The sequence below is a fragment of the Lemur catta genome, chromosome 14 (assembly GCF_020740605.2).
Source record: "Lemur catta isolate mLemCat1 chromosome 14, mLemCat1.pri, whole genome shotgun sequence".
NCBI classification, from domain to species: Eukaryota; Metazoa; Chordata; class Mammalia; order Primates; family Lemuridae; genus Lemur; species Lemur catta.
The window spans coordinates 49,200,805-49,228,004 of NC_059141.1; the positions used below are offsets into that span (position 1 = coordinate 49,200,805).

General features: G+C 59.0%; 1 protein-coding gene across 2 annotated transcripts in view; it reads left to right on the top strand.

Annotated features, from left to right (window-relative positions):
• UNC5B (unc-5 netrin receptor B) overlaps positions 1-27,200 on the top strand; it is an 81,333-nt gene that overhangs the window by 48,726 nt on the left and 5,407 nt on the right. The window contains exons 2-13 of one of the 2 annotated variants that reach the window (XM_045569153.1): positions 14,119-14,337; positions 18,236-18,379; positions 18,847-18,950; positions 20,096-20,276; positions 21,024-21,191; positions 21,971-22,135; positions 22,325-22,357; positions 24,329-24,523; positions 24,721-25,110; positions 25,630-25,717; positions 26,630-26,798; positions 26,922-27,155. In XM_045569153.1, the coding sequence (XP_045425109.1) occupies positions 14,119-14,337; positions 18,236-18,379; positions 18,847-18,950; positions 20,096-20,276; positions 21,024-21,191; positions 21,971-22,135; positions 22,325-22,357; positions 24,329-24,523; positions 24,721-25,110; positions 25,630-25,717; positions 26,630-26,798; positions 26,922-27,155 (2,090 nt within the window). The remainder of the gene's footprint in view (positions 1-14,118; positions 14,338-18,235; positions 18,380-18,846; positions 18,951-20,095; positions 20,277-21,023; positions 21,192-21,970; positions 22,136-22,324; positions 22,358-24,328; positions 24,524-24,720; positions 25,111-25,629; positions 25,718-26,629; positions 26,799-26,921; positions 27,156-27,200) is intronic. The other variant, XM_045569154.1, reaches the window with a different exon arrangement.

Below are 27,200 nucleotides of genomic sequence, written 5' to 3' on the forward strand. Positions count from 1 at the left end.
TGCCAGGCACGGCTCTAAGCTCTTTATGCGCATTAACGTGTTTAATCCTTGCTAGAAATACTACTACCCTATTTTGCAGATAAGGCAGTGGAGGCCCAGAGAGGATAAGTAATTGGCAGGAACACAGGCCGGACGCGGTGGCTCACGCCTGCAATCCTAGCACCCTGGGAGGCGGAGGTGGGAGGACCGCTTGAGCCCAAGAGGATGACACCACTGCACTCTAGCCGGGGCGACAGAGTGAGACTCTGTCTCCAAAAATAAATAAAAAAATAAAAATTTTTAAGAATTTAAAAAGGGACACAGGTGGTGGCTGTCACTACCATTATCGCCACACACACACAGGTCCTGGTTCAGACTCCAGGAGCCGAGGCCCAGCATGGTGCCGCCATGCCATTCCTCTAGGTCCTTTTGAAAGGCCCCCAGCTGAATCCCAGCTGTGCAAAGGGAAAGGGAGCTGACGTACGTTAAGCACCCTCATCCGCGCCCGGTGTTTGATATTTTCATCGGGAGGCAAGAGAGCGCAGAGCCGTGACCTGGCGGCGGCACCTGGAGACTTGACAGAGAGGCACGTCCTCGGGGCCCACCCCACACGGGCTCAATCAGAACCTGGGCCGGGGAGCCGGCAGCACTCTGGGTCACCACAAGCGCTTCGGGTGGCCCTGCTGTGTGCCACGGTTTGAGTGCCGCTGGCACGGAGGTTAAGGAGTGTGGGCTTAGACTCAGAGAGCCCCAGATTCCAATGCTGACAACCCTGCTCCGTGACCTCGGGCAAGTAGCTCAACCTCCCTGTGGCTGGGTTTCCTCACCGGCAAAACGGGGGTGATGGTAGGAGTACCTACCCGGGAGGGCTGTTGGGAGGATTCGGCTAGATAATGGACGCCAAGTGCTGGGTGCCGTGCCTGGGAGCCGGTTAGCGCTGTAGATGGTGGCTGTTACGGGTCACCTGTATTGCCTGCTGGCTCTGAAGAGGTACTAAAGGGAAAGGCGGATCTTGGTGGCCAGAGAAGCCCTTTTACCCCAGCTGGAGTGAAACTTCACCTCCTGCGCAACCTGGCAGAACTGGGGGGCCAGTTAACAAAGGCCACCCTCCTGAGGGGATCAGGACAGCTGAGGTGGACACCTCTTCCCCTCCGACAGAGGCCCCTGTCTTCCAGGAGCTTACATGCCCACCAGAGAGACCATGAACTAAGTACTTTTCTCCTCCCCTCTCTCAGGGAAAAACCAAGGCATCTCCAGGAAAACCAACTTTGAGAATTACAGTCTGGTGATGTGACTGCAGCCCCGGGGCTGGTGGGGTCGGGGGTCCTCGGCTGCGTGCAGGTGGCCTGGCAGCTTCTAGGATCATGTCTGCTGTTCTCCGCTCCACCTGCATGTTTTTGATGGAGGCCCAGGGGAGCCGTGTGCTACTTTTCCCTGCCTTCCTCCCTACGGAGAGGCTCCGGGGCCAGGCCCTACCCTCCGCGCATAGCCGCTGCTCAGGTAGGGCCTGCCCAGCTTCTGGGGGCCCCAGGCTCTTGGTGAGGCACCCCACCCCTGACTCCCAGCTGTCCCCAGTTCCCCCCAGCTGTCCATATACTTTAGTGTCATGTTACACTTCCACACCTCTGGCCTCCAGCTGTCTCTGTGAAGTGGGTATAGTGATGATGTGCCCATTCCACAGAAAAACAAACTGAGGCCTCACGAGGCAAGGCAGCTGGCCTGGCCCAGAGTCACCCACGGAACTGGTAGCCAGCCAAGATTGTTCTGGTGTTTCCCGCCACTGAGCCACACTTCCATCTTTTCTTTTTTTACCCTCTCAGGCTTCCTTATCCACCCTCAAGAGAGCCATGGAAGGGAACTGACAAACTGAGTACCTGTTAAGTACTAGGTTCATTTCATGAGATCCCTGCTGCCATGAGGGAAGCCGGGCTCAGGGACGGGGGACAGCTCCCTGAGTAAACGGTGGCAGAACGGGGGGTGAAGCAGCCCCACTTACTTCAGGGTTCCTGCTCCTCCAATAACCTTGTGCAGGTTTTCAGGCTCTGCCACCCTCTGCCCTCCCTAGGACAAGAGCCCTCTCGTGGTGCCTGTGGCTGGATGCCCGCCCGCCCCCCTGCACCCTGCCTCTGGCTGCTCCCTGAGAGGACGAGGTGAGCCGGCCGCGCCCTGAGCCAAGGCGGCCCGGCGATTACATCAGCAGACGCAAACAGGCAGGCAGGGGCAGGGACGGGCGTCCCCCGGGGCAGGAGACGGGCTCCGTCCGCCCCACGCGAGTCTGTTTCGTTCCCTCCTTCCAGCTTGCATCAGCCTTTTGCAGCTCTGTGTCATCACAGCGTGGGCCGGAGCAGCGGTGGGAAGGCTGGGCAGGTGCGGGTGGGGAGCGGGGGCCTGGCTGGCACCTCAAGCCTGGAGGACAACCCTGGGGCTGTTGGCGAAGGTGTCCCTGCCAGTGTCCCTGGCAGCTCTGGAAGGCGTGCCCACCGTTTCTCACAGAGAAAGGCAGCGCTGTGGTTCCCTCTTACCCGCGGTTTCGCTTTCCATGGTTTCAGTTACCCATGGTCAGCTTTGGTCCAAAAATATTAATGGAAAATTCCAGAAGTCAACAATTCACAAGTTTTAAATTGTGCACCCTTCTGAATAGTGTGATGAAATCTCGCACCATCCTGCCCAGGACGTGAATCATCCCTTTGTCCAGCCTGTCCGCGCTGTATGAAGTGACCCGCCCGGTAGTCACTTAGGAGCTGTCTTGGTTATCAGATCGCAAAAACAGTATATAAAGGGTTTGGTACTATTCGAGTTTTCAGGCACCCACTGTGGGTCTTGGAAGGTATGCCCCGCAGATAAAGGGATTACTATAATAAAAATTAGCTGGTGCACAGGGCTGCCCAGCTGGCAAAATATTTGTGTACTTCTGACCTTGGTGTTAACAACAGCCCTGGAGACAAAGCAAGTCAAAGTGGTCCCATTTCTCAGAAGGGCAAATTGAGGCCAAGAGGGAACTGGTTTCCCCAGGGTCACCTTGGGGACCCTGTGAGTCAGTGATGGCACCAGTGCATTTCAGCCCAAGCAATGGATGGGATTATAGGAGCCTGAAGAATAAATCCCTACAGTGGTAAAAGCAGACAAAGCCTGCTTCCTGGAGGAGGTGGGCTGGCTCCCCGACTGAGGCAGAAGAGCTACGCACAAAGCTATAGATTTATTCTGCGCTGGTGGTGGGTCGGCGGGCAGAGGGGCATTACATGACTGCAGAGCTAGGCTGAGCACTGGTCTGAGAGTCAAGATGTCTGGGTTCTACCCTTGAACCTTGGCTGCGAGCTTCCCACTGGTGGAATTAAAGCTTGGTCCCTGCTCTCAGGGCCCTGCCATAGTCAAGGTCAAGAGGAGGCAGTCAGGAAGTGTTTGGTGAGTGAATGAATGGGCACGAGTCCCTGCCCACCATCTGCCTCCCTCGCAGCACACCTGAGCAGCCACACAGGCCTTCCCCTCGGCCACCTGTCTTCCCACTTCCCCACCAGCTAACAGCTCAGTGCTCACCCAAGCCCCAGGGCCATGGTCTTCCCCACCGCTGGCCCAGAGAGGCCAGGGCAGGTGCGTCGGACTGCCTGCCAGGAGGCCCACGCTCCAGTCCTCGCTTTGCCTGCAAGCTGCTCTGTGACCCGAGGCAAGTTGCTCCCTGCCTCAGGTCCCCAGGGTGTTCCTGGGAGCCTGTGTCTACAAGGCCTGCTCTCCCAGGGGCCCATGGAGCCTTAGCCCCAGTCCTGGCCTTGGGGAAGGAAGCCAGAAGTGGCTGCCTTCCTTCCTCGCCCCTGGGGACTGAGCAAGAACCCAAGTGGCTTCCAGGTTCGGAAAAGTCCAAGGTCCCTTTTCCTCACCCCCCACTGCCAGGCACTCTCAGGGGCTCTCTCTTTCTCCCTGTCCCCGTGATGCCATCTCTTCCTCTGTTCATGTCTCCTCTTCACCCCCTTCTCTTGCTGTGCCCCGTTTCACAGACTGGCAAAAGCCAGAGTTTGGGAACCCCTTTTTTATCTCCCTGCTATGACTGTCCTTATGCCAATGCAGTGCAACATAGGAGGGGTGCTGCAGCCACAGACTGGCTATTTGCCCTTGAACAGGTCATTGTCTGACCTTGGGGTCCCCATCTGGAAGTGAAGTGAAGTAGCCTAGGGTCTGAGCCGCCTCCCAGCAACAGGTTGCGGCAGTTTTCCCACTTGGCGACATTTCTGGCAGTTGCCTCTCCTTTGCCGGGAAGGGTGCTGGGTCTTGGAGTGTGGCGCTGAGGGAGGCAGAGGAAATCCACGTGCCTCAGGCACGCCAGGAGCAGGCTTGACCCTGGACTCCCCAGGGTGGCATGGGGACATAACCACCCTTCTTTCTGGCCTGGCCTAGGCGGCCCCTGGGCCAGAGGGTATACCTATGGGCGTTTTGACATTTCCGAGGGAAAGTGGCAGGACACTGGACATTTTTCTGTCTGGCACCCAGACGTGCAGACCCAGCTCCGTGGCATTGCTAGGCTGGTCCCCCATGCCAGCTCTGTCTCCTGCGGCGTCTGCAGCAACCTGGAACACCTGACAGGAATCAGCAGCCCAGCTGGCCCGCCCATCTGATGCTTGGGGAGGGGGCAGGGATGGAGAGAGCAGCCCAGTGCATTCTGCTGGTGGTTTAAAAGTCTGCAGTTAACAGCCTTGAAAGGAGAACACAGGATACACAACTGCATATGGTGGGACCCCATTTAAGTAACTAAATATTTGTGCATCTAAGAAAGTCAGAGAGGATCAACATCCGGTGTTAATTCACCTGGGAGTAGGAATGGGGTGGATTTTATTTTTATCTTTTTTTTTTTTTTTAACTATTTACAATGCAAGGGTTTTACCTTTGTAATCAGAAAAGGCCAAAAAAAGAAGTGCTTTCATTGGAAGGAAAAGAAGGATTTTTTAAAATGAAGTCCCCCCTCCTCCACAGGAGTCTAGTGCCCAGTTTCTCTTTCTGGCTCTATTGCTCAGGAGCTGTGTGATCTGAAGCCAGGCCACACCCTCTCTGGTCTCTATCCTGAAGGGCAGTGATTAGATGGTTTCTGAAGTTCCATCAGTCGGTGGCATCCTGCAGGATGGGATTTCCCAAGGGATGGGCTCCTGCAGCCCAGGTCATCCCAACCCGTGCCCACTCCCTCTGGCTGCTCCCTCCCACCAGCGTCTGCCAGCCCCGGTGTTTGTGGAGAGGCTGGCCATGTGCTGGAGGAAGTCTTGCATCTGCAGTGGGCCTAGCTACAAAAGCAAACAAGGTCTCCAGCCCTCGTGGAGCTTGCCTTCTAGAGAGCAGACCTCTTCAGAGACAGGACAGCAAACAAACACGTATGTGAAGAGGGTGGTTCCAGAGGGAGGTGTCCACGGGACAGGAGGGTAGAGGATGACTCGTTTACATAGGGTGGTCAGAGAAGGGCTCACTGGGGAGGTGGCATTTCAGCTAAGGTCTCAATGGCAAGAGTCAGCCCAGAGCATGTCAGGGGTGGAAGGGGTAACAGGGCCGGGGGTAACATCCCAGAAGGAGAGACCAACACAGTCCCTGGGGTGGGAATAAGCAGGGCATGTCCCAGGGACAAGAAACATGCCTGGTGGCTTGGAGCCCAGGGAAAGATGCTGAGCATCTGAAGTTTGAGGGTCCCGTGTGGCTTAGGACGTCCTTCCAGGTGCAAAGAGAAGCCACTGGAGGGGTGGTTTGTTTTCTACAAGCTCACCCGGCTACAAGGTGAGAAGCAAGGAGCACGCTGAGGAAGGGTCCAGCAGGAAGACTTGGGCTTGGAGACTGCAGGGAGGTGGGGGGGAGGCAGCCGCGCAGTTTGAGGCATGTCTTGAAGGTGTATCCGGCAGCATCCGGGTCCATCCAGCAGCGTGGGCCGGGTGCGGTGGGGAGAGCGGGAGGCACCAGCGACCATCCCAGATGGGACCTGAGCAACTGCTGTTTGGTGGAATCTGAGATTACAACTGAAAGTCACCCCATTCCAATTCTGGATGGGGGAGAGGTGACCAAATAAAACAGCAGGTCCCCCACAGGCTGGAGTCACAGGTGGGAGACTGCCATTGCCTTAGAGGGGACAACAGCATTGACATAGGCAGCCATAAGGGTGGGAGTCACTGTCCCACCCTGGTTGAGGCTCTCAGGGTGTGCAGGGGAGTCAGCTGTGGACGGACCTTGGTGGGGCATGCGTGGGCCTGCCGGTGTGAGCGTGTGTGTCTGAGTGGGGCTCAGTCACTTGTCACTGAGTGGGGTGCCAGGCTGGCACCAGGCCTCTCCCATGGGTCTCTGTTTGGCTAGGGCATTCCCAAACAAGTCCAAGGCTTGGGAGGGCCACGCCCACAGAGGAAGGGAGGCCAAGACTGGGGTTAGGAAGCCAAGACCCCCTCCCATCTGGCAAGCTAGTGAACTCCTAGCTGTGACCTTGAGCATGTCCTTTCACTTGTCAGAGCCTCAGTTTCCTCCTCCATAAAATGGGACAACTTTGCAGGACTGTTGCATTGTTGATGATGTGTGTTATCAAATTAAAACACACGGGTTTTTAAGTGTCACCCTGAGTGTGTGGTTATTATGTGGAGTAGGATGGATGAGAGGGCGTTGCACTCCTTGTCTGGGAGAGGAAGGGGGAGTAGAATGCCCCCTCCTCGGGGCCCTGGCTTCCAGGCACAGTGACACCATCAGACCTGGGACTTGGAAAGGGAACCAAAAGTTAGCCCAGAGGGACCCAGGTCCAGGCCAAAGGAGCCCAGCCGGCCAAGGAAGGGTCTGGAGGAGGGGCCTGGGGGTGTGGCATGCAGCCTCCCTAGTGCCACTGCGAGTCAGAGAGACCGGTGACCCAGTGACAGTAGTGTCCTTCCCCACTTCGTAAGCAGGGTGTCCCCTGTAAGATGGGGCCGGCTCTGTTCCAGCGCTCTGTGCCTGCCCCCGGCCCGTCCCCAGCGTCCCGTCAGCCCCTTCACACACCCCTCAGTCCTTCCAGGGCAGACACCCCTCTGGGCTGCAAGCTCCCGCCCCGTGGCCTGCCAGTGCAGGAAGTGACGTCACGGGCACAGATGGGTGCAGAGGGTGTGGGAAAAGGGCTGTACAAGGGGCCGCCTTTGTTAGCAATGACTCGGCGTCCCCCAAGCCCACCAGGCCCATTTGTCATCAGTAACGGCCATTGTGACCGCCTCTGAGGGGGGCCCCAGCCTGAACCCCACAGCCACGAGGAGCCAGGGGCCAGATGGAGGAAGGGCTTTGTGTCCAGAGAGGGGTCCGTCCAAGTGGGGCTGTGTGTTTTTAAAACATAATAATAAATGGGCTCCTCTCCCCCAGCTCCTGAGCTCCCCACTGAGCACATCAGCCGGGCAGTGAATGGAAGAGATTTTCCATGCAGTGGGAGAATTAGCCGGTGTCCAGGGGCTAGAGAAAGACTGTGATTGCTGGTGATAAATGTGCCCAGTGTGGGGCGTTTCTCTGTCCTCACCTCCCGCCTGCATCCCTACCCGCTCCCAGTCCCGCGCCAGCCAGCCCTGCAGACACGGCCCCCTCAGTTCCAGGTGCCCGCCCTGGTTCTGAGCCTGGGGGGCCCAGGCCTGGGGACAAAAGCCAGCGGCAGGGGTGTCAAGGCCCTCCCTACCAGACCCCTGCAGCCTCCCGCTGAGGTCTCCGCCCTGGGCGGCAGGGCTGACCACAGGTGGACCGGCTGAGACGGAGGGCAATGAGTTTCCATCCCAGGCACAGGGATGGCAGCACCCAGGCCTTTACCCACAGCCCTGCCATGGCTGTGCTGTCTCTCTGGGCTCTGTCTCCCCTTCTCAGTCCCGAATCTGAAACCGGGCTCTGATCTGGCTGGGCTGTTAATTTGCCGTGTGATGTTGCATCGGTCACTTCCCCTCTCTGAGCTGTAGAATGCAGGGCCCTAGGGACCCGAGACCATCTGAGCGTCAGCTTTCCATGCGTCTGGTCTACTGGGGCTCCGGCCACACTAGGCCGAGGGAGCGACCAGTGTGGGGTCTCAGAGCTCCCAAACACAGCTCAGCTAGAGAACAACTCCTGCCTGCTGCCGTCTCCTGGCACACGCACTGCCCAGTTAGCGTAGCATATTTCCGTCTGTTTCTCAGCTGCCCTTCACAACAACACCTCAAAGTTGACAGAGCCGGAACTGCTATCTCCTTTTTTGTAGATGGGGAAACTGAGGCTTTGCGAGTTATAATGACCTTCCCAAGGTCTCCTGGTGCAGAGTGAGGATTTGAACCAGGGCTGCTGACTGTGGGGCTAGCCTGTTCTGCTGCACACCCGCCCAGCTTGGGCCCCGGGCTCAGGGCCAGGGTAAGGGATGCAGAGCCCCTCTGGGCTCGCCCAGGATTGGTGGCAATCTCCCATTCAGGGGTGTCTGCTGCTTCCTCCTCCCTTCTGGCGAGGACACACGGGAAATACAGTTGTCCTGAGGCTGTTCCTTCACCTCCTAGGGCCTGACTCCTGCTCATCCTGGTGGCTTAGATTTTGCATCTCCCATCCAAGTACTAACCAGGCCCGACCCTGCTTAGCTTCCAAAATCAGACGAGATCGGGCGCCTTCAGGGTGGTATGGCCATAGACAGATTTTGCATCTCTGAAACACATCTGTCCCCACTGTGGGCGCTGCCCCGGCCCAGCCCCTGGAGGAAGCCTACAGACTGGCACAGGGCCTGCTGTCCTGTAAGCTCCACTTCCCTCCCAAGCAGGTACCCTGTCCTGGATGCCGTGGGGGACACCAGGAGGGGTGTGGTGTGTTCCCTGTCCTCCAGGAGCAGCTGCCAGAACTGCGAAGCAGCCTTCAAGCTGCTGGCTCAAAGCATTCTCACCAGAGGCAGGAGGGCACCCACTAGACCCTACTGTGGTCACCTCACCTCCCCGCATTTTTAGTGGGTTGTGACAGGATGGAATTTGTCCAGAAGGAAGCCAGGATGGAGGTGAGGGATGCAAAACTGTGTCTTAGAGAATATTTGAAAGAAAGATGAGAAGGCCAGGAAGGGCAAGCTGCAGCCTCCAGAGACCAGGAAGCTGTCACCGGGAAGAGGAAGCACACTGTTTGGTGTGACCTCAGAGGTTAGAGTTTTAGCAACGGCTGGAACCTCAATAGAAAATTGCAGCTGAGAGTAAGGAAGCCTTTACTAACTGTTAGGTCTGTCCAAAGGAGAGCCTGGCTCAGAAAAGCAGTGGTGAGTTCCCCGTCGCTGGAGGTATGTGAGTCAAGGTTGGATAAGGAGTTGATGGGAGATACCGTCCAGATGAGATGGCCCTCTAACCTCTATGGAGACCTCATACAGACAGGTAAAGGCAAATTAGAAGTGAGACTTTGAATGGTGCTCAGCAGGAGGTCCCCCCCAGAGGCGCTGGTGGTCATTTTGGTCTGAGGCCTGGGATGGGTGGGCTGGGGCATGGGTGGGAGAGCCCAGCAGCACACGGGTCCTCCTCCTTCTTCCCTGGGCTCCACCCATGCTCTGCCTTAGGACCACTGTATAGGACCCAGGAGAGGGGTTTGAGACAGGATCTCACTCTGGCTGGAGTGCAGTGACATCACCATAGCTCACTGAAACCTCAAACTCCTGGGCTCAAGTGATCCTCCCGCCTTAGCCTCCCGAGTAGCTGGGACTACAGGCGTGCACCACGACACCTGGCTAATTTTTCTATTTTTAGTAGAGACGGGTCTCGCTCTTGCCCAGGCTGGTCTCGAACTCCTGAGCTCAAGCGATCCTCCCGCCTCGGCCTCCAGGAGTCCTAGGATTACTATGGGAACGCCAAGGCCTGAGGGAGAAGGGCGCGCAGCTATGTCAGCCCCAGCTGGGGTGCAGACCCGGCTCCTGACCTCAGTGGTGTTCCTTCCCTGCGTTCGACTGTGTGGCAGTTCCGCTGCGCAGGGATGTGTCCTCTTTCATGCCTTCATCTTGGGATGTCTGGGCCATTCTTGTACGGCTTTAGGGCAGGTTGCATTTTTGCAACTTGAGCCCAAATGAGCTCTACTATTTGAAAACAAACACTTGCTGTGAGAAGCTTTCCTGCCACAGGAAGTCCAGATCTGGCCGTCCGGGGAGCCCTCCTCAGGTGTTGCTCCTCTGTGAAGGTGGGGCCGGTGGGGACAGCTCTAGGGCAGCCAGGGAGGCAGGGGGCCGAGAGATGTGGCTCCAAGCCTGGCTTCCTCCCCTTGGCCTGGTGACCCTTCATGGCCCTTGATGCCCCATGTTTCATCTGTAAAAGGGGAAGATAAGGAGTAAATAACGTGAAATGTTGGGAGCCCCTGGCACAGAGGGTAGGTATAGAAATGCCAATCTCCAGTTCAGCAGAGTTCAGAAGACAGATTCCAGTATCAGATTACCTGCATTTCTTCCCTAGCTCTGCTACGTACTAGCTTTATAGCCCTTTGCTAGTTATGTAAACACTTTTGGTCTCAGTTTCCTCATCTGCAGTATGGGGCTAATAATAGTAGCTAACTGATAGAGCTGTAGTTCCCAAACTGTGTGCCAAGTCACCCCAGGGTGCCACAACAGACTCACAGATTTTTACTCTTCAAAGAGAGCACAGCAATACCCGACAGCTGTCAGACATCGCAGCAACCACTAGCTCGAGGTAGCTCACAGTTTTCAACATTATATCACTCTACTTTCCTTTATTTGGCACCATATCTTTGCAAAGCTGGGGTTTGGCATTCAGGAGTACCCCACGACAAACAGTAAGAGTGATGGTGTCCACTCTGATTCCAAAGTTTGAGAAGTCGTATGGTGCCCAACGGGCACACGCATCCCCATTGGTAAGTCACGGAGGCTATTTAGAAATGCAACAAAAATATTCTTTTTTCTTCCCATGCATCCTAAGAGTTTAGGATATAAAGACTTAGGAAGCTGTTTGGATCTAATTACTTAATGCATTCCTATTAGGAATTTAGTTTTGGCCTTCGGATACCATGAAAAAATTACTGAGACACTAAAGACTAGAACCGTTTGGGTATCTCTGTCATGGGGTCACTGAGTTGATACGAAACCCCTCGGAGCAGTGCCTGGAGCAGGGAACGCATCCAGGAACCCGAGGGCCTGGTACTCTCCCTCCCAGCTGGCACCCACGGGGCCTGGCTTAGGGCGCCCTCATCTGGCCCACCTGTCGAGCCTCCCTCAGCCACCGCCCCCCAGCCAGGCCAGGGAGTGAGGGCAGGACCCGGCTCAGCGTCACACAGGCCCTGGAACCCACACACAGCCCCTTGTTAATTGCATTCGCTGTGCCCCTGCTGCATGCCGGCCAGCACACAGTCCACCGTGGCCCCGCTAGGCAGGAATCTCGGGCCAGCCTCTGATTCTTCGTCCTTGTCTCCTGGCAGCGTCTGCCTCCAGGACGCCTGGGTGTGGGGACGTGGCAAGGGGCCAAGAGCTCCGTCAAGAGGCACTGAGGGGATGCTCGGCCCATGTTCCTGCCCAGGCCAGAGACGGATCTTTGTGCCCGGGCTGAGAGGGGCGGCGGGGCCGGGAGGGCGGGGCGGTGGGGCTGCGGACACAGCCCCGCTGCACTAATGGATGTCTAATGTTTGCTTTCCTCGGTCACGTCTGCGCCTGCTTTATAAATGAGCTGCATTAGGGTTATAAAACAAGTCATAAATGCAGCCCGCAGTGCCTTGGAGCACCGGGGCAGCCGTCACCTGGGGACGGGGGGTGGCGTGGTTAGAAGTAGGGGCGGGCACACTACGTGCACCCACAGGCTTCCACACCCCTTCTCTTGTGGCCGTCGCCCACCCCCAAGGGAGGCCTATTACCCCACTTCATAGATGAGCTGCCTGAGGCCAGCAAGGGGCTGGTTCAGACCCAGAGGTGTCTGAGTCCAAAGCCTGAGTCTGCTTCGCTGCCGTCGGGGCTGAGACAGGCAAGAGGCTGGTGGGGGAGGTAGGCGTGGAGCCTGGCCGGTTCTCTGCTGCCCAGATGCCCTTGCAGCTCCGTCCTTGTCTCCCAGAGCTCCCGGCCTGGCGGGGAGGCCACAGTGCCTATCTCAGGGTGGGCACAGTGACCAACTCTCAGGCCACTAGAAACCAGTGTCCAGCTCCCTGGGCTGTGATAATGTCACTGTGTCATTGTCCCGTCAACTCCCCCAGCTCCCAGACCCTAGGGGACTGTCAGTTTGCCTACAGAGAATGTGTCTCCATACTGGCAGAGGGAAGTGGGTGTGAGGCGAGCCCTGGCCTGGCCTCGGGCATCCTATTGCTGTTCCCAGGTTAGCTGCCCACTAACAGGTGGCCTTGGGCAAGTCACTGGCCCCATTTGGATGGTCTTCAGGTTCCTCACTTTGAAATGAGAAGGACAGTCCCAGCCTTGCCAGCCCTTGCATGTGAGAGCCCTGTAGACTGTAGGGTCCTGGCCAGTGTCCAGGTGCTATTAGGATCCTCGGGTGTGGAGACACCCACAATGTTAGAGCTACATCATGGGAGCAGTGTGGCATCTGGGGCAACATCCCAAAAGCTGAAACCTGTTTCTCAGGTTTAAACCTTAGCTCCTTCCTCTTACTAGCTGTGTGACCTTGGGTAAGTTGCTTAACCTCTCTGAGCCTCCATTTACCCATATTTAAAATGGGGACTAATAGAACATGCCTTACAGGGTTGTTGCAAGAATAAGTTAACTATTTAAAGCGCTGAAAACATAGCACCTGATGCTAGGTGAGCAGTAATTATTGCAATCCAGAAACACATGCTTACGATGCGCCAGGGCCCTCCCAGGCTTTCACACGTTTATCCCACATGATCCTCAAAGCAGCCCAAAGAGAGGGCAAAGGTGCTCACTTCCCTTAACAAGGTGGGAGTTAGGTCCTCTCCCTGGGCACATGGAACATGCCGGAGGGAGCTGGAGCCACACCCCCTCTTGCTGGCTTCCCCTCTCCCCCAGGTCCCTCTGTCTGCCTTGCTCTCTCTCACACCCTGCCCATGCCTGGAGCCGGAGCCAGGGACAATTCATGCATTTTCTCCCTGAGTTGCCCCAGTCTCAGCAGGGTCTCCTGGTCCACAAAGAGAAAACATGGACAGGCATGTCGTGTTCATTCTTCTCTTGGGAGACAGGGTCTCCCTTGGCCCCTCTGCCTGTAGGGGACTCTCTGGGGCCAAGCGTGGCCTCCTGGACTGGAGAACAAGTGCGTGACCCCAGTGACCATTCAGGCCTCCCGGGACACCTCCCCTCACCCTCCACTCCAGGCGGACACTCTGTTTCGAGGGGCTGGGCAGACATGCACCCCACACCTCAATTCGCTGTTTCTCTGGAGCAGTGAGCAGAGGAGGACAAGCCCCCCACGGCTGTCCCCAGCCACCTGATCGCTTGGCATTTGGTGTCGGAAAATCAGTTTTCCTAAGTGGACTGTAAAGCGATGGCCTGGCCTGGTTTCCCTCCCTCCCAGCCCTGGCGGTGGCCGGCCCCTCCCTTCCTGTTTGTCTCCCCTCCTGAGGTGCTGTTCTTTCCAGGGACGCAGGCCGGCCAGGGTTTCCACTGGCCCCTTTGGGGAGGAGACTGCCGTGGCCACAGCCTCGCCGTGTTCTCTGAAGTCTCACCCGTGGTGCTGAGGGCGTGGGTTCGGCTGAGGTGGAGGAGGCCGAGGGACGGGTCAGAGCCTCGGACCAGAGGCGGCTCCGGCTGGGGGCTGCAGGGAAGGAGGCCTGCAGGGGCCCGTGCACCAGGGAGCCCAGGCCCTGGCTCCTCTTCCAGGCTCCGTCAGCCTGGCAGGCCGGGGCTGCAGAGGGCGGCTGTGGCTCCGGGCAGAGCCAGCCTGGTTTGGGCTCCAGCCTCAGCCCCGCTCCCAGCACAGTACGTGTTGTGGCATCACCACAGGAAAGCGGAGCAGGGCTGGGCAGGGCCAGCGCAGGGGACACTGGGGGCTGGAGGGGTGTCCTCACCCTGACGCATCACCTCACCTCTCTGGGCCTCCCTGACGTCTCCATCTGTAAAGTGGACTCACACAGCGTCACAGAGCTGGCCCTAAAGCCCAGCCTCTTAAATGCAGGGCCGGAGGGGAAACTGAGGCCTCAGGAGCGCCAGACTCTGCCTGGGTTGCAGAGCGCATCCCAGCAGGTCTTCCTTTGTGCTGGGCCCCCGGGGTGGGCGAGGGGCCGTGGGGGCTCCCAGCCTGCAGCCTCAGCCGTCTCCTTCCCCCGCAGGCGCTGAATCCGAGGTGCTCCCCGACTCCTTCCCGTCGGCGCCGGCAGAGCCCCTGCCCCACTTCCTGCAGGAGCCGCAGGACGCCTACATCGTGAAGAACAAGCCCGTGGAGCTGCGCTGCCGCGCCTTCCCCGCCACGCAGATCTACTTCAAGTGCAACGGCGAGTGGGTCAGCCAGAACGACCACGTCACCCAGGAGGGCCTGGACGAGGCCACCGGTGAGCCCACCACGTGTCCAGAGCACCCGGGACACGGAGGCCCAGAGGTGCAGGGGAACATGCGTCCTGGGACTGGGCCCCACGTGAGGCTTCACAGAGCCGTGGTGCCCCTAGGCCTCAGTTTCCCCTCTGGGCTTCACCTTGGATCGGTATTTCCCCAAGCGTTGGCCACCTGTCCCAGCCTGGCTTTGGGTGACCATTTGCCATGCGCTAAACAGCGCCAAGTCCCCTGCTGAGCGCGCACTCCCTTCCCCGTTGTCCCTTAGGGAGCAGGTCCCAGTGGGGAACTAGGATTCCCCAACCCTCCCAGATACCTGCTGGTCTCCCCGTGTGACAGAGAGGGCCAGGCCTCTGTCCCACAGCCCTGGCGCCCCATGGCGCTGACCCAGAATTCAGTGCCATCATTATTTTGACAGATCCTTTCTGTCTGTGGAACGTGAGGCTGTTTTCCATTCACAGTGATGATACGGCATTTCCTCTACAGAAATACGTTGTTTTAGGTTAAGTAAATAATCATACAAGTGGTGCTGGGACGTAGCCCGAATCCAGAGGGAGAGAGGCAAGCAGCTGAAGGCTGAGAAACGGGAGAAGGACCCTTCCCTGTGGTGCGAGGGGGGCTCTGGGTGCCCCTGGGGAGGAGGGTGAGCCCTGGGACTCCTCTCCTCTCCCATGTCTAAGTCGCTTGTCACCACGGCCCTGTTTACAACGCAGCCACCCTCGGTGGAAGCCCTTCCCCGGGCTCAGGGCAGAGGGACGGGCCCCTCCACTGCTGGTCACCTGGCAGATGGCTGGCTGGAGGGCTGCAGCCTGCCTGCATTTTTGTTTTGTTTTTACTGTCTCTTTCTTGATCTTTTTCTTTTTTTCTTCTTTTTCAGCCCTCTCTTCTTTTCTTCTTTTCCTGTCTCTCCCTTCTCATCCCTCCCTCTCTCTCTCTTTCTGTCCTTTTTCCTGACGTGGTTCTTCCTCTCCCCCTTTCCTTGTTTTTCTGTCTTGCTCTCTCTCCCCTGCACTTCTTTCTTCCTCCTTCAATTTCTGCTTTGCCGGGAAAAGCTCATGGGTTTCAGAACCACCCAGACTTAAAACCACACCCCAGAACGGATGCAAGGCCACTGACTACATGCTTAAAAATGGCTAATGTGGCAAGTGTTATGTGTATTTTACCACCATTTTAAAATAACTTTTAAAAATAGATTTGGAATCCCATTCTCACCTGAAATGTAAACACGAAAAAAGGAATTTTTTAAAGGCAAAAAAAAAAAAAAAAAAACCAAAACACCACATTTGCCAGCTGCCCCCAGTCTCTGGCTGTGTGACCCTGAGGAAGTCACTTAACCTCTCTGAGCCCCAGTCCCTCTCTTTGTAAACTTGGATGTTAACAGAACGTCCTGGTGAGGGTGGAGCGCAGTGGTTCCACTCGGCGCTGAGCAGCAAGCCAGGACCCGGCAGGCGCTCGGTGAATGGTGTTTCCTCTGTCCTCTTTCTGGGTTTTCTTGGCCTCTTTCTGTCTGTCTCTCATAACAGTCCTTGACTTCTGTGTCCCCTGAGCCCCCCTGGCCAGTGCCAGAAGTCAGCCATGGGGGTCTGGGCAAAGCAAGGAAGCAGTGTGCCTGCTGGGCCCTCACAGATGATTAGAAATAGTAATAATAACCCTGTGATTATTAGTAATCGCGTGGTTCTTACTCCCCGCTCCCAGGCACGCAGGCCCTGCCAGCCCTAGAAATTGGGGCACTGTTGTCCCCATTAGCTGCGAATAATGGACAGGGCTCCCCTGGCAGCTGTGGGGCCTGGTTCCACTTCAGCCTCCTGCTTCCCAGCCCCAGCCGACCCTGGCACCCCCTGAGGCCCTGGAAACACAGGAGCACAGCCGGGGGCCGGGAGAGGTGGGACAGGCCCACCCACCAGCTTGTGCCTGCATTGCCATGGTGGGGAGACCAGAGACCTCATCCTTGTTCTCTCTGCATCCCTGCTGGTTGGTGACCGTGGACAAGGTGTCAAGCCTCCCTGGGTGATGGTTTCCCTCTGTCCAACTGTTGGGTACTGCTGAAACCTTCTTGGCTAGGGGACCCCCTTGAAAGGGACCACTCTTCCAGATCCAAAACCTGGTAAACAAGGGGCAGGGGCCGTGCAGCGTCCATGTCGGAGCCGACCCTCCAGGCAGCCACCATGGACAGGCACAGCCGCCCACCCCTGAAACAGCCTCTTCCCTCCATGACAAGCGCCAGCTGCCTCCATTTAGTTCCTTGGCCATCAAGATGGGGCCGTCCTCACTGTCTGGACCCCCAGTGCGAGGCCCCCGCCCTCCCTGATGATGCAGTGATGACACCAGGAGAGGTGCAGAGGCATCATGGTTAGGGTACAGAGCTCTAACCTGGGCAAGACACCAGACAGCCGACCTCCACCCTGTGGCCACTTGCTGGGAGCCTTTGGGCCTGCCACCTACCCTCTCTGGGCCTCAGTGTCTCCAAATGTAGAAGGAAGAAGCTGGATGAGATCCAGTGACTTGCCGGAGTAAATGTATATCCAGCCCGGGCTGGGTGGCGTGGCAGAGCAATGGCCACGACTCACTTAGAGGTACCCTGAGTGTTTACTATGGTGAGGGAACTGAGGTTCAGAGAGGCTAAGTAACTTAGCAAAGGCCACACAGCTGGGGAGTGAGCCAGGATTCAAACCTGTCTGGCCACCCAACCCTGCCCTCAGCCACCATTCCACAGGACCACACTGTGCTCAGTCCTGCCCTCAAGGGGCTTAACAGCCCATGTGCCATGAGAGGATGAGATAGAACACGTCATAGCCAGGAGGAAGCTTTGGAAATTCTGAGGCAGGAGGCAGTCAGGGAGGCTTCCTAGAGGAATAGGCCTCACAGCCTCCCCCAAGCTGTGGGAGGAGCTTTGGGTGGGCGCCCTAATCCAGGCAGGTTCACCCCTTTCCTGAGCATAGAGGGCTCTGTTGAGGGAGGGTGGCAGAGGACGCCCCCCACGCCCTGTAGGCTGGGAGCTCAGGGGCTCCCAAGAAGAGGGACCACCCCCAGCTCCAGTCCCACAGGCTCCTGGGTGGGGACCAGGGAGAGGCTGGCATCATACCCCTGCCACAGGCTGAGCCCCTTCTCTGTGCTGGGTCCTGGGCCACAGTGGCAAGCCCGTCACAGCCCCGCATCGTTCCCCTGCAGGAGGCAGGCAGTTAACACGGGAACACGTCAGTAAATAATCTGGGTACGGATAGTGGTTGGTGTTGGGAGGGAACACGGCTGGGTAGGGGACCACTAACTGTGCCGACAGACGTCCAGTGAAGCAGCGGGGTGCCAAGTGGCACCATGAGAGCGCGTGGGGGTTGGCGCAGGATGGAGAGCGGCTTCCCTCAGCAAATGAGGCCGAGCCAAAAGCTGACGGTCACTGGGAGTCCACTGGGCACTGAGGGGACAAAAGAGAGTTCCAAGCAGGGCACTAGTGTGCAGTTGGCCCCGTGGCTGCAGAGCCGGGGAAGGTTAGGGACTGGAAGCTGCCCAGTGAGGCTGCAGCTGGGTGAGGAAGGTGGGTGCACAGCGCATGGCAGCATCCTGGAGTGGGGGTCCTGCAGGGCCTGGAGGCCACACGGAGGCTCTGGGTCCTTACGCTGGGACCCAGCATAACGGGTGTCGTGCCAGGGAGCAATGACACACCATTTGTGCATTTGGAAGAGGACACTCTAGCTGCCGGGTGGAAGGTGGATTGGAGGGGACAGAGGGCTTGTGTTAGCCATTACGGTGTGCAGGCGAGTGGCCCTGGCAGGGTGGAGGCAGGGGACCAGCGAGAAGAGGAATATGTGAAACGAGGGGCATTTGGCAGAGCAGCCAGCAGGCCGCGGGTGGAAGGGAGACAGCCTCGCGCCCCCGCCTGCCCCTGACGGCCCTCTCTCCTCCCAGGCCTGCGGGTGCGCGAGGTGCAGATCGAGGTGTCGCGGCAGCAGGTGGAGGAGCTCTTCGGGCTGGAGGACTACTGGTGCCAGTGCGTGGCCTGGAGCTCCGCGGGCACCACCAAGAGTCGCCGGGCCTACGTCCGCATCGCCTGTACGCCCCGACACCCCACCCCTGCCCTTGGGCCCTTCCCTTCCCTGTGGATGCTGGAGAGGGAATTCCACGTCCATCCCCGGCTGAGGACGCCCACCACAGAGACACCAGGCACGGGGATGCCAGCTCAGAGGGGGGCTGCCAGACCCAGAGCCTGGGCCACCTCTGGCCCCAGGAGTCCTAATGGCCCCTTTTCACTTATTTCTGTATAAAGGAAGCTGGCGGCTTCCTCACGACATCCACTATGTGTTAGGATCCCAGAGTCAGGGAGGGAACTGCGCTCCCCCAAGTCCACCTAGTGAGGCCCCTCCTTTGGAGGAGGGGGAGTGCGCCAGGTAGAGGCCAGGTGTCCCCCACCAACAGCTCCCTTGGTGTGCACCGCCACCTAGTGGCCGCAGGGGGGAACTTCAGTTCCAATCCCCCTCGCGCCGCTTGACTGTGCCTTGGGACCCTCTCACTTCTCCCAGACCTGCGCAAGAACTTCGATCAGGAGCCTCTGGGCAAGGAGGTGCCCCTGGACCATGAGGTTCTCCTGCAGTGCCGCCCGCCGGAGGGGGTGCCTGTGGCCGAGGTGAGCGGGGACCTGGGCGGCACTGGGCACAGGGGAGGCCAGGCAGGCGCGGTATTTACTGCTAGTCTCCCAGAGCCCTCCCCATTTCACAGATGGGAGCTCCAGGCTTGGGACAGAGATGGGACCTGTCACCTCTGCAGAACTCGGCACATGCCAGCTCCCAGCTGGGCCTTCCCCACGAACAGCCCCACGGGATCGGGGGGAGCTAAGACAGGAACCCCCAGGCTCAGCCTGTCTCCCCCCTGCCCCACCCAGAACGCAGGGCCCCAGCTTTGTGGATGCCAGATGGTCTCATAATGTGCATGTCCTAGTGTGTTCTCACCCCACAAGCTGACGGACCCCGTCCCCTCACCACACAGCCTCTGGAGTGTCCCATCCCCTCTCACCACCCTTCCAGACATGCTCCCTGCACTGGTGGGCCAGGAATTAGAGCCGGGCGTGGGGGACGTCTCAGCTTTGCCCCAGTGGAACAAGGGCTTGGGGAAGACAGGACCCTGGACTTCCAGCTTAGGATCAGCCCTATCTGACCCCAAAACCTTGCACTCATCACTTAGCCGCCCCCAGCCCAACTGCTCATCTGTGCAAGGAGCTCAGACAGCTGGGCAGCAGCCGGGGACGGGGAGCGGCCACCAGGGTGAGGAAGCCATTTGGCAGAGCTGGGATTTGAACCCAGGGCTGCCCAGCCCAGGCACTGTGCTCCCAATCACCCGCCAGGCCGCTCACCCTGGCTAGCGGGGCTGGTGGGAACAGCTAGTGAAGCAGACAGGGACTGCCAGCGGACGCTTGTTTGGTTAGCTGAACTCAACTCACCCGGAGCCAGGCACTGCCCTTGGCACTTCACGTGCACTCACAGCAGCCCTGTGAGGGAGACACCATTCAGCTCCCACCTCGGGTGATGAGGTTGAGGCCCTGAATGGGGAGTCCCTCCCAAGACCACCCAGTTGGCAAATGTCACTCTTAACCATGGTGCTGCGTGGCACCTGGCACAGTGTCCCGTCCTGTGGGGTCCTGCCTCACTGTTCCCACCAGTTAGGACTGCTGGCCTTCTGTTTATGTGCCCCCTTCCCCTCCACAGCGGGCCCCCTCCCCGGGATGCAGGCGAGCAGGCCCCGGGCCCTCACTGTCCCCCAACCCTGCTCCTGCAGGTGGAATGGCTCAAGAACGAAGACGTCATCGACCCCAGCCAGGACACCAACTTCCTGATCACCATCGACCACAACCTCATCATCCGCCAGGCCCGCCTGTCGGACACGGCCAACTATACCTGCGTGGCCAAGAACATCGTGGCCAAGCGCCGGAGCACCACCGCCACGGTCACTGTCTACGGTGCGGGCCTCTCGCAGTGGGGGCAGGCACGGCCGAGGGAGGGAGGAGCGGGGCTGTACACGCCCCCGACACCGCCTACCAGGAGGCCAGCAGGGCCCCTGGACAGGTGGGAAGGATGGGCCAGAGCGGGAGGGGAACTGACCAAGGTCACAGCACAGCCAGCCAGGCGTCCCTGGGTCCCCAGCCAGGAGCACATCCCGCTTCCTGACACCTGCCTGTCTCAGAAGGAGAAGACCCAATTCTCTCCAAGTCAAGGGGCTGAGGCAGGGCCTGGTCAGCTCCCCATACCCAAGCCTGTTGTCCCTGCCGAGGTGGGAACCAATGCCCAGGCCTGTAAGCTGTTCTCTGCTGCCCCCTTGGGCCCGCGGGTGGGAGGGACAAAGCCACAGCTGAGGTGACTTGACAGTTAGAGAAGATCCTGTGCTAGGTTCTAGCTCCAGGCCCAGTCCCAGGCCCCGTCACTGACGGGGTGACCCTGGGCAAGTCAGGCCTCGCTGGACCTTCATTGGCCATCGTACAATGGGCTGGGGAATAGACAGCGACCCCCAGGTCCTCACTGGTGCTGGCGAGTTCAGCCCAGTTCTGCCTGCTGGTATAGGAGTCCCGACCCCTGCAGCCAGAGGGGTCCAGCCAGGGAGAGCCAGGCTTCAGCAGAGAGCCCCCCTCATCAGGGATGGGGAATGGGTTTGGGGGGCCCAGAGGGTGTCCCAGAGCCAGGCCAGCCAGGTGACAGTGGCTCCCCTGCAGTGAATGGCGGCTGGTCCAGCTGGGCAGAGTGGTCACCCTGCTCCAACCGTTGTGGCCGAGGCTGGCAGAAGCGCACCCGGACCTGCACCAACCCCGCCCCGCTCAACGGAGGTGCCTTCTGCGAGGGCCAGGCCTTCCAGAAGACTGCCTGCACCACCGTGTGCCCAGGTAAGGGCCACGGGCCAGGTGGCACATTGCCACGCCCAGCCCCACCCCAAGCCCATCCTCACCCCCTGTGGTGTGCACCAGAGCCGGGACAGCCACTCTCTCCCCAGCGTGCTTGTCCCAGCCCCACAGCTGGCCTCCCAGTCTGGGTTAGATGCTCTGACCTCTGACCTCTGACCTCTTGCTCTGCCCTGTGCTGCTGGTGAGAGGGAGGCAGAGGTTTTGAGCTGCGGTCTGAGGGGTGGCTTCTTCTCCCCAACCTCTAGCCTAGGGTTGTCAGGGTCAGCCCCAGGCCAGGGTCCCAGAGCTGCCCAGGGTCGGGGGAGCCTCCCGCACCTAACTGTTAAGACACACCCCGACCACGGCCCTGATCCCCTAACCGTCCTCTCCCCTTTCTGTCTTCCTCCTGCTCTCCGTGTGCCCCTCTGTTCGTCTGCCCTGGCACATCTGTGTTCCTTTGGTCATATGTTTGTGTGAACGCTGTGGTGGTGTTTACCCTGGGTGTGTGTCTGTGTACTGTTGTGCGTGGGCTATATCTGCGTCAATGATCTCATGCAACTGTCTGTGTCCTCTCTGTCCGCTGGTGCCCCTGGCTGTCCGTCGGCATGGGGCCGTGTGGGTACGGTGGCATTTTTCTGTATGGCACACATGCGTCCTGGGTTCCTCTTTCCCTGCCGCGGGGTGTACGCGTGTATGTACGTGTGCATGTTGGTGTATTGCTGTGTTCTATGTTCTGCACACGTAACCGCGTGCGCACGTGTCTGTGTGCCGTGTTCCTGCAGTGGACGGAGCGTGGACGGAGTGGAGCAAGTGGTCAGCCTGCAGCACCGAGTGTGCCCACTGGCGCAGCCGCGAGTGCATGGCGCCCCCGCCCCAGAACGGAGGCCGGGACTGCAGTGGGACGCTGCTCGACTCCAAGAACTGCACTGACGGGCTGTGCATGCAGAGTGAGTCCTCGGGCAGGCAGGGCCCTGGGGGGGCTCGGAGCCAGGTAAGGGCCCCCACCCCCACCCAGCCCCAGGCCCCAGTGCCCCCCCCCCACATCGTCATGTCATCACATCATTTTCCCACTGCCGTGTCTGTCACCCTTTCCCTGTCACCTATGTCATTGTCTTTCCTTTTATTTCCCTTGACAGATAAGAAAACTCTAAGTGACCCCAAAAGCCACCGTAAGTCCCATTTCACGGCTGTCCTTTTTCCTCTGGGAGATCCCCGGTTCTCCGTGGCTGGCTTTCCTGGGTGTGGGGTACATGGCAGAGACAGTCAAAGGTGGCCCCCCAGACCAGCGCCCCACGGGATGCCCTGCACCCGATGCTGCATGTGTCTGTGTTCTCCATCGCAGACAGACAGCAGAGCCCTGGCTGACAGAAAGGCCCCAGGACGCCCTGTTGACCCTCCTGCCACAGGAGAGGCGACTGAGTCTCAGAGAAGGGACATGCCAAAGACTCAGCCAGGAAGTAACAGAGCCAGGATTTGAACCCAGTATTTTTGAGGCCAAAGCTAGTGCTCTTAACCCCATGCCCTCAGCCTCCCTCTCTGGGACAGGGCCGGGGGCAGCACCACCCAAGTCCACCCAGGGCCTCTCACCTGTACCCCAAGCAGCTGGGCGCAGCCTCCGAAGTTGCCTGTGACGCCCACTGCCCTGCATCAGCTCCCGAGGGGCTCGCCCTCCAGCCCCGAGGGGCTGGGCTGCCACTGCAGTAACATTGGAGCAATAAAGCTGCTTCGGCAGACTGCCCTGTGGCCATTAAACCACAATTTCTAAATAATTGTGGAAACATAAGATCAGCAGTGAGGCCCTCGGCCCAGCTCACTGGGGGCCAGGCTGGTGACTGATTAGAGAACGTAAGTCACCAGGCAAGTGGCCCAGGGTCAGTGAGGACATTAGGAGGCAGAGCCCAGCCCAAGGTCCTCTGGGGAGCTGGGCACAGGGAGAAAGCAGAGCAGGCAGTCGTCCGGGCTGGGAGCCACACTCTGCCTTGCCGAAGGCTTAGGCTGACCCAAGCGCTAGGACTTGGAGGGCGCCAGGCAGGGAAAGTGGGCCTGCTGCTCCTAGGGCCCCAGGGAGGGACAGCGGGCAAGTGCTTTCTGGAGCTCCCAAAGGAGCTGGGGGAGGAGCAGCTCTGCCTGGGCTGTCCAGTGTGGCAGCCACTAGTCACGTTGGCTGTTGACTTACATTTAACTTGATTAAAATTAAGCTCTAAAAATTCACCAGTCTGGGCAACATCGTAAGACCCCATCTCTACAAAAAATTAAAAAATTAGCTGGGTGTGTTAGCACATACCTGTAGTCCCGCAGCTACTCGGGAGGCTGAGGCAGGAGGATCGCTTGAGCCCAGGAGTTGGAGGTTGCTGTGAGCTATGATGATGCCACTGCACTCCAGCCTGGGCAACAGAGCAAAACAGTGTCTCAAAAAAATTTCAGTTCCTCAGTTGTACCAGCCACATTTTAGTTGTTCTGTAGCCACTGTGGCTAGTGGCTATATACAGGATAGTGCAGACATAGAATATTCTATCATCCTAAAAATTTCTACTGGACAGCCCTCCTGCAGACCCTGCCTCTCTGACCTCGACACTTCCTGCCTGGCGTGACTGCCTTGGGGGGGGAAGTGTAGCCATGGGCTGCCTCCCTGGGCCCTCCCCGCTCCTGCTCACCCCGCTCCATCCCATTGCTGTGCATGTCATTCCACCCCCCACCCCCTCCCGCCCTCAGAGCATGGGGTGGAGGAAGAGCTCAGCGCTGCTACTTAGAGATGTCCAGGAGCCAGGGCCTTCGGGAAATTGCTGCAGGCTCAGAGCGAGGTTCTGTAGGGTTGGGTCCCAGCTCTGAGAGGACAACCATGTAGCCCCAGTGACTGAGCCGCAGGGCCCTGTCCCCTCCTCAGTGGTGAGCAGTGAGTTGGCTCCTGGGAGTGAGCATGCTGTTGTCTTGCTGGCATTGCCACCCTGGGAGGGCGCTAGGGCAGGGTCCTTGAGACCATTTTACCCATAGAGACGGACACTCAGAGAGGTTCAAGGCTTGCCCGAGGTCACCGGCCTGTCGTGGCGGGGCTCAGACCAGGCCGGCGGGCCCCAGGCTGTGCCCCTCCCCAAGGCTTGGGTCTCTGCGATGCCCCTCATGTGGCCCTCCTGTCCCCACAGTGCTGGAGCCCTCAGGGGACGTGGCACTGTACGCGGGCCTTGTGGTGGCCGTCTTCGTGGTCATAGCGGTGCTCATGGTGGTGGGCGTGGTGGTGTACCGCCGCAGCTGCCGCGACTTCGACCCCGACATCACCGACTCATCCGCCGCCCTGACTGGCGGTTTCCACCCAGTCAACTTCAAGACTGTGAGGCCCAGTAAGGACCCGAGGACGTCTGGGGTGGTTGGTGGGGGCGGGACACCGGAAAGACCATGGTGGCAGCCAGACCAGACCTGGGGCCGCAGTTGAGCCTTTCCCGGCCAGCCGGCTGGGTGGGGTTTTACAACAGGAGCAGGGGTGGGGGCCGGGCCTGTGAGGCTCCCCTGGGTCTGACCGTAGCCCCCACCCCTGCAGACAACCCGCAGCTCCTGCACCCATCTGCGCCTCCCGACCTGACCGCCAGCGCCGGCGTCTACCGCGGACCCGTGTACGCCCTGCAGGACTCAGCTGACAAGATCCCCATGACCAACTCGCCCCTGCTGGACCCCCTGCCCAGCCTCAAGGTCAAGGTCTACAGCTCCAGCACCACCGGCTCCGGCCCAGGCCTGCCAGACGGGGCCGACCTGCTGGGGGTCCTGCCGCCCGGCACGTACCCTGGCGATTTCCCCCGGGACGCCCACTTCCTGCACCTGCGCAGCGCCAGCCTCGGCTCCCAGCAGCTCCTGGGCCTGCCCCGAGACCCGGGGAGCAGCGTCAGCGGCACCTTCGGCTGCCTGGGCGGGAGGCTCAGCATCCCCGGCACAGGTGGGCCCCTGCCCTGCTTGCCCGCAGGCCCAGCGACTGCCCCAGCACCCACCCAGCAGAAGATGGGCTCCCTGATCCCACCGCACAGATGCAAAGGAAGGCCCGGGGGCAAGAAGTGATTATAAAATGGAGAGGTCTGATGAGAAGGCCCGAGGTTCAGGCCTGGGGCACGGGAACCGTGGGCCAGCCACCCTTTAAGCCTCAGTTTCTCTGTCTGTTAAGTGAGGGGAAGAGCCCCGTGTAGTTCAGCAAACCTACAGAGTGCTGTCCTGGGCTCTAGCAGCAGAGGGGCAGGGGTGCCCATCTTCAGTTGCAAAGCCAGCAATTGGCAGCGTCCCAGCATCGTGCACTGAGCTCGGGATGGAGCTGGCGCTGGGGGCAATGTCGGAAGTCCCCGTCTCACTAGACAAGCAGGCTGTGGTCAGTGGCCCGGCCTGGCCTCACATCCAGTCCCTGGACTCTCTCCCCACCCCGGCTGGTGTCCACCTGAGCTCAGGAGATGTTTTCCTCTCTCCCTAGGGGTCAGCCTGCTGGTGCCCAATGGAGCCATTCCCCAGGGCAAGTTCTACGAGATGTACCTGCTTATCAACAAGGCAGAAAACACCCTGTGAGTAGAGACCCAGCGCCAGCCCGGGCTGTCCTCCCTCCGCTTCCTCTCTCCTCCTGCCTCCTGTCCACACCACCTCCCCGTCTGGGCCTGATCCTGAGGCTGGAGATAGTCCTCAGAGGAGAACACTGGTCTAACTGTGTCCACATTTAGAACTTGCAAAACCAACACCATAAATCACAAAACTGAAAGGCAGCTGACAAGCTGGCTGCAGGTGCAATAAGGGCTGAATAGCCTCACTATGTAAAGAGATTTCACAGACCAATAAGAAAAATTGAGCATCTCATGTGGAAACAGGCAAAGGATATGAACAAGTGATTCACAGGCATTCTCTCTCTTTCACACACACACTCACACATGCATACCCTCACACACATGCTTACATACACACACCCGATGGCCAGTACGTTGTGAGAAAATGTTCAATCTGATTTGTAGTTAAAGAAAACTAATGAAAACAACTATGACATATATTGATAATGTATTTGCTTAAGGAATTGGCAAGGATTTTTTTTCAAACGTTAACACCAGGTGCTGGCAAGGAGTTGGGAACATGGCCCTCCTGTGGCCTGCTGGCAGGAGTGTAGATTGGGAACAGCTTTCCAGAGCGCACTTTAGTGACACCTATCAAAGACACTCCAAGAATGCAGAACCTTTAATAATTGGAGCAAAGAATTTCGAGCTATGAGAATGCTGTGGTGTAATGGCAAAAACGTGGACGCATCCTCAGGGTTCATGCCATCTTCTGCTCCTCGGGCCCCCTGACCTCTGGGGACGCAGAGCGCGGAGCAACAGAAACCAGCCCTCCGCCACACGGGCTGCGGCAGGCTCGGCGCCCAGCAGCCCGCGCCCTTGCTGAGTTCCTCGGGCCTCCCCTCACAGCCTCCCTCCTGTCCTCCGTCCTGCCCCCAGCCCGCTTTCGGAAGGAACCCAGACAGTATTGAGCCCCTCGGTGACCTGCGGGCCCACAGGCCTCCTGCTTTGCCGCCCCGTCATCCTCACTGTGCCTCACTGTGCCGAAGTCCGCGCCGGAGACTGGATCTTCCAGCTCAAGACCCAGGCCCACCAGGGTCACTGGGAGGTGAGGGCCCCAGTGGGGACCTGCCCAGATCTCTGAACCCGCCCAGGAGGCCTGGGGAGGTGAGAGAAGGCGCAGCCTGGATGGCTGTGACCCGTCTACCCCGCCTTCGCGCTTTCCCTGCAGGAGGTGGTGACTCTGGACGAGGAGACCCTGAACACGCCCTGCTACTGCCAGCTGGAGGCCAGGTCCTGCCACGTCCTGTTGGACCAACTGGGCACCTACGTGCTCATGGGCGAGTCCTATTCCCGCTCGGCAGTCAAGCGGCTGCAGCTGGCCGTGTTCGCCCCTGCCCTCTGCACCTCCCTGGAGTACAGCCTCCGGGTCTACTGCCTGGAGGACACACCCGTGGCACTGAAGGTAGGCCAGGCCACGGGCCCACACGGCCGGCCAGCTGCAGGGTCC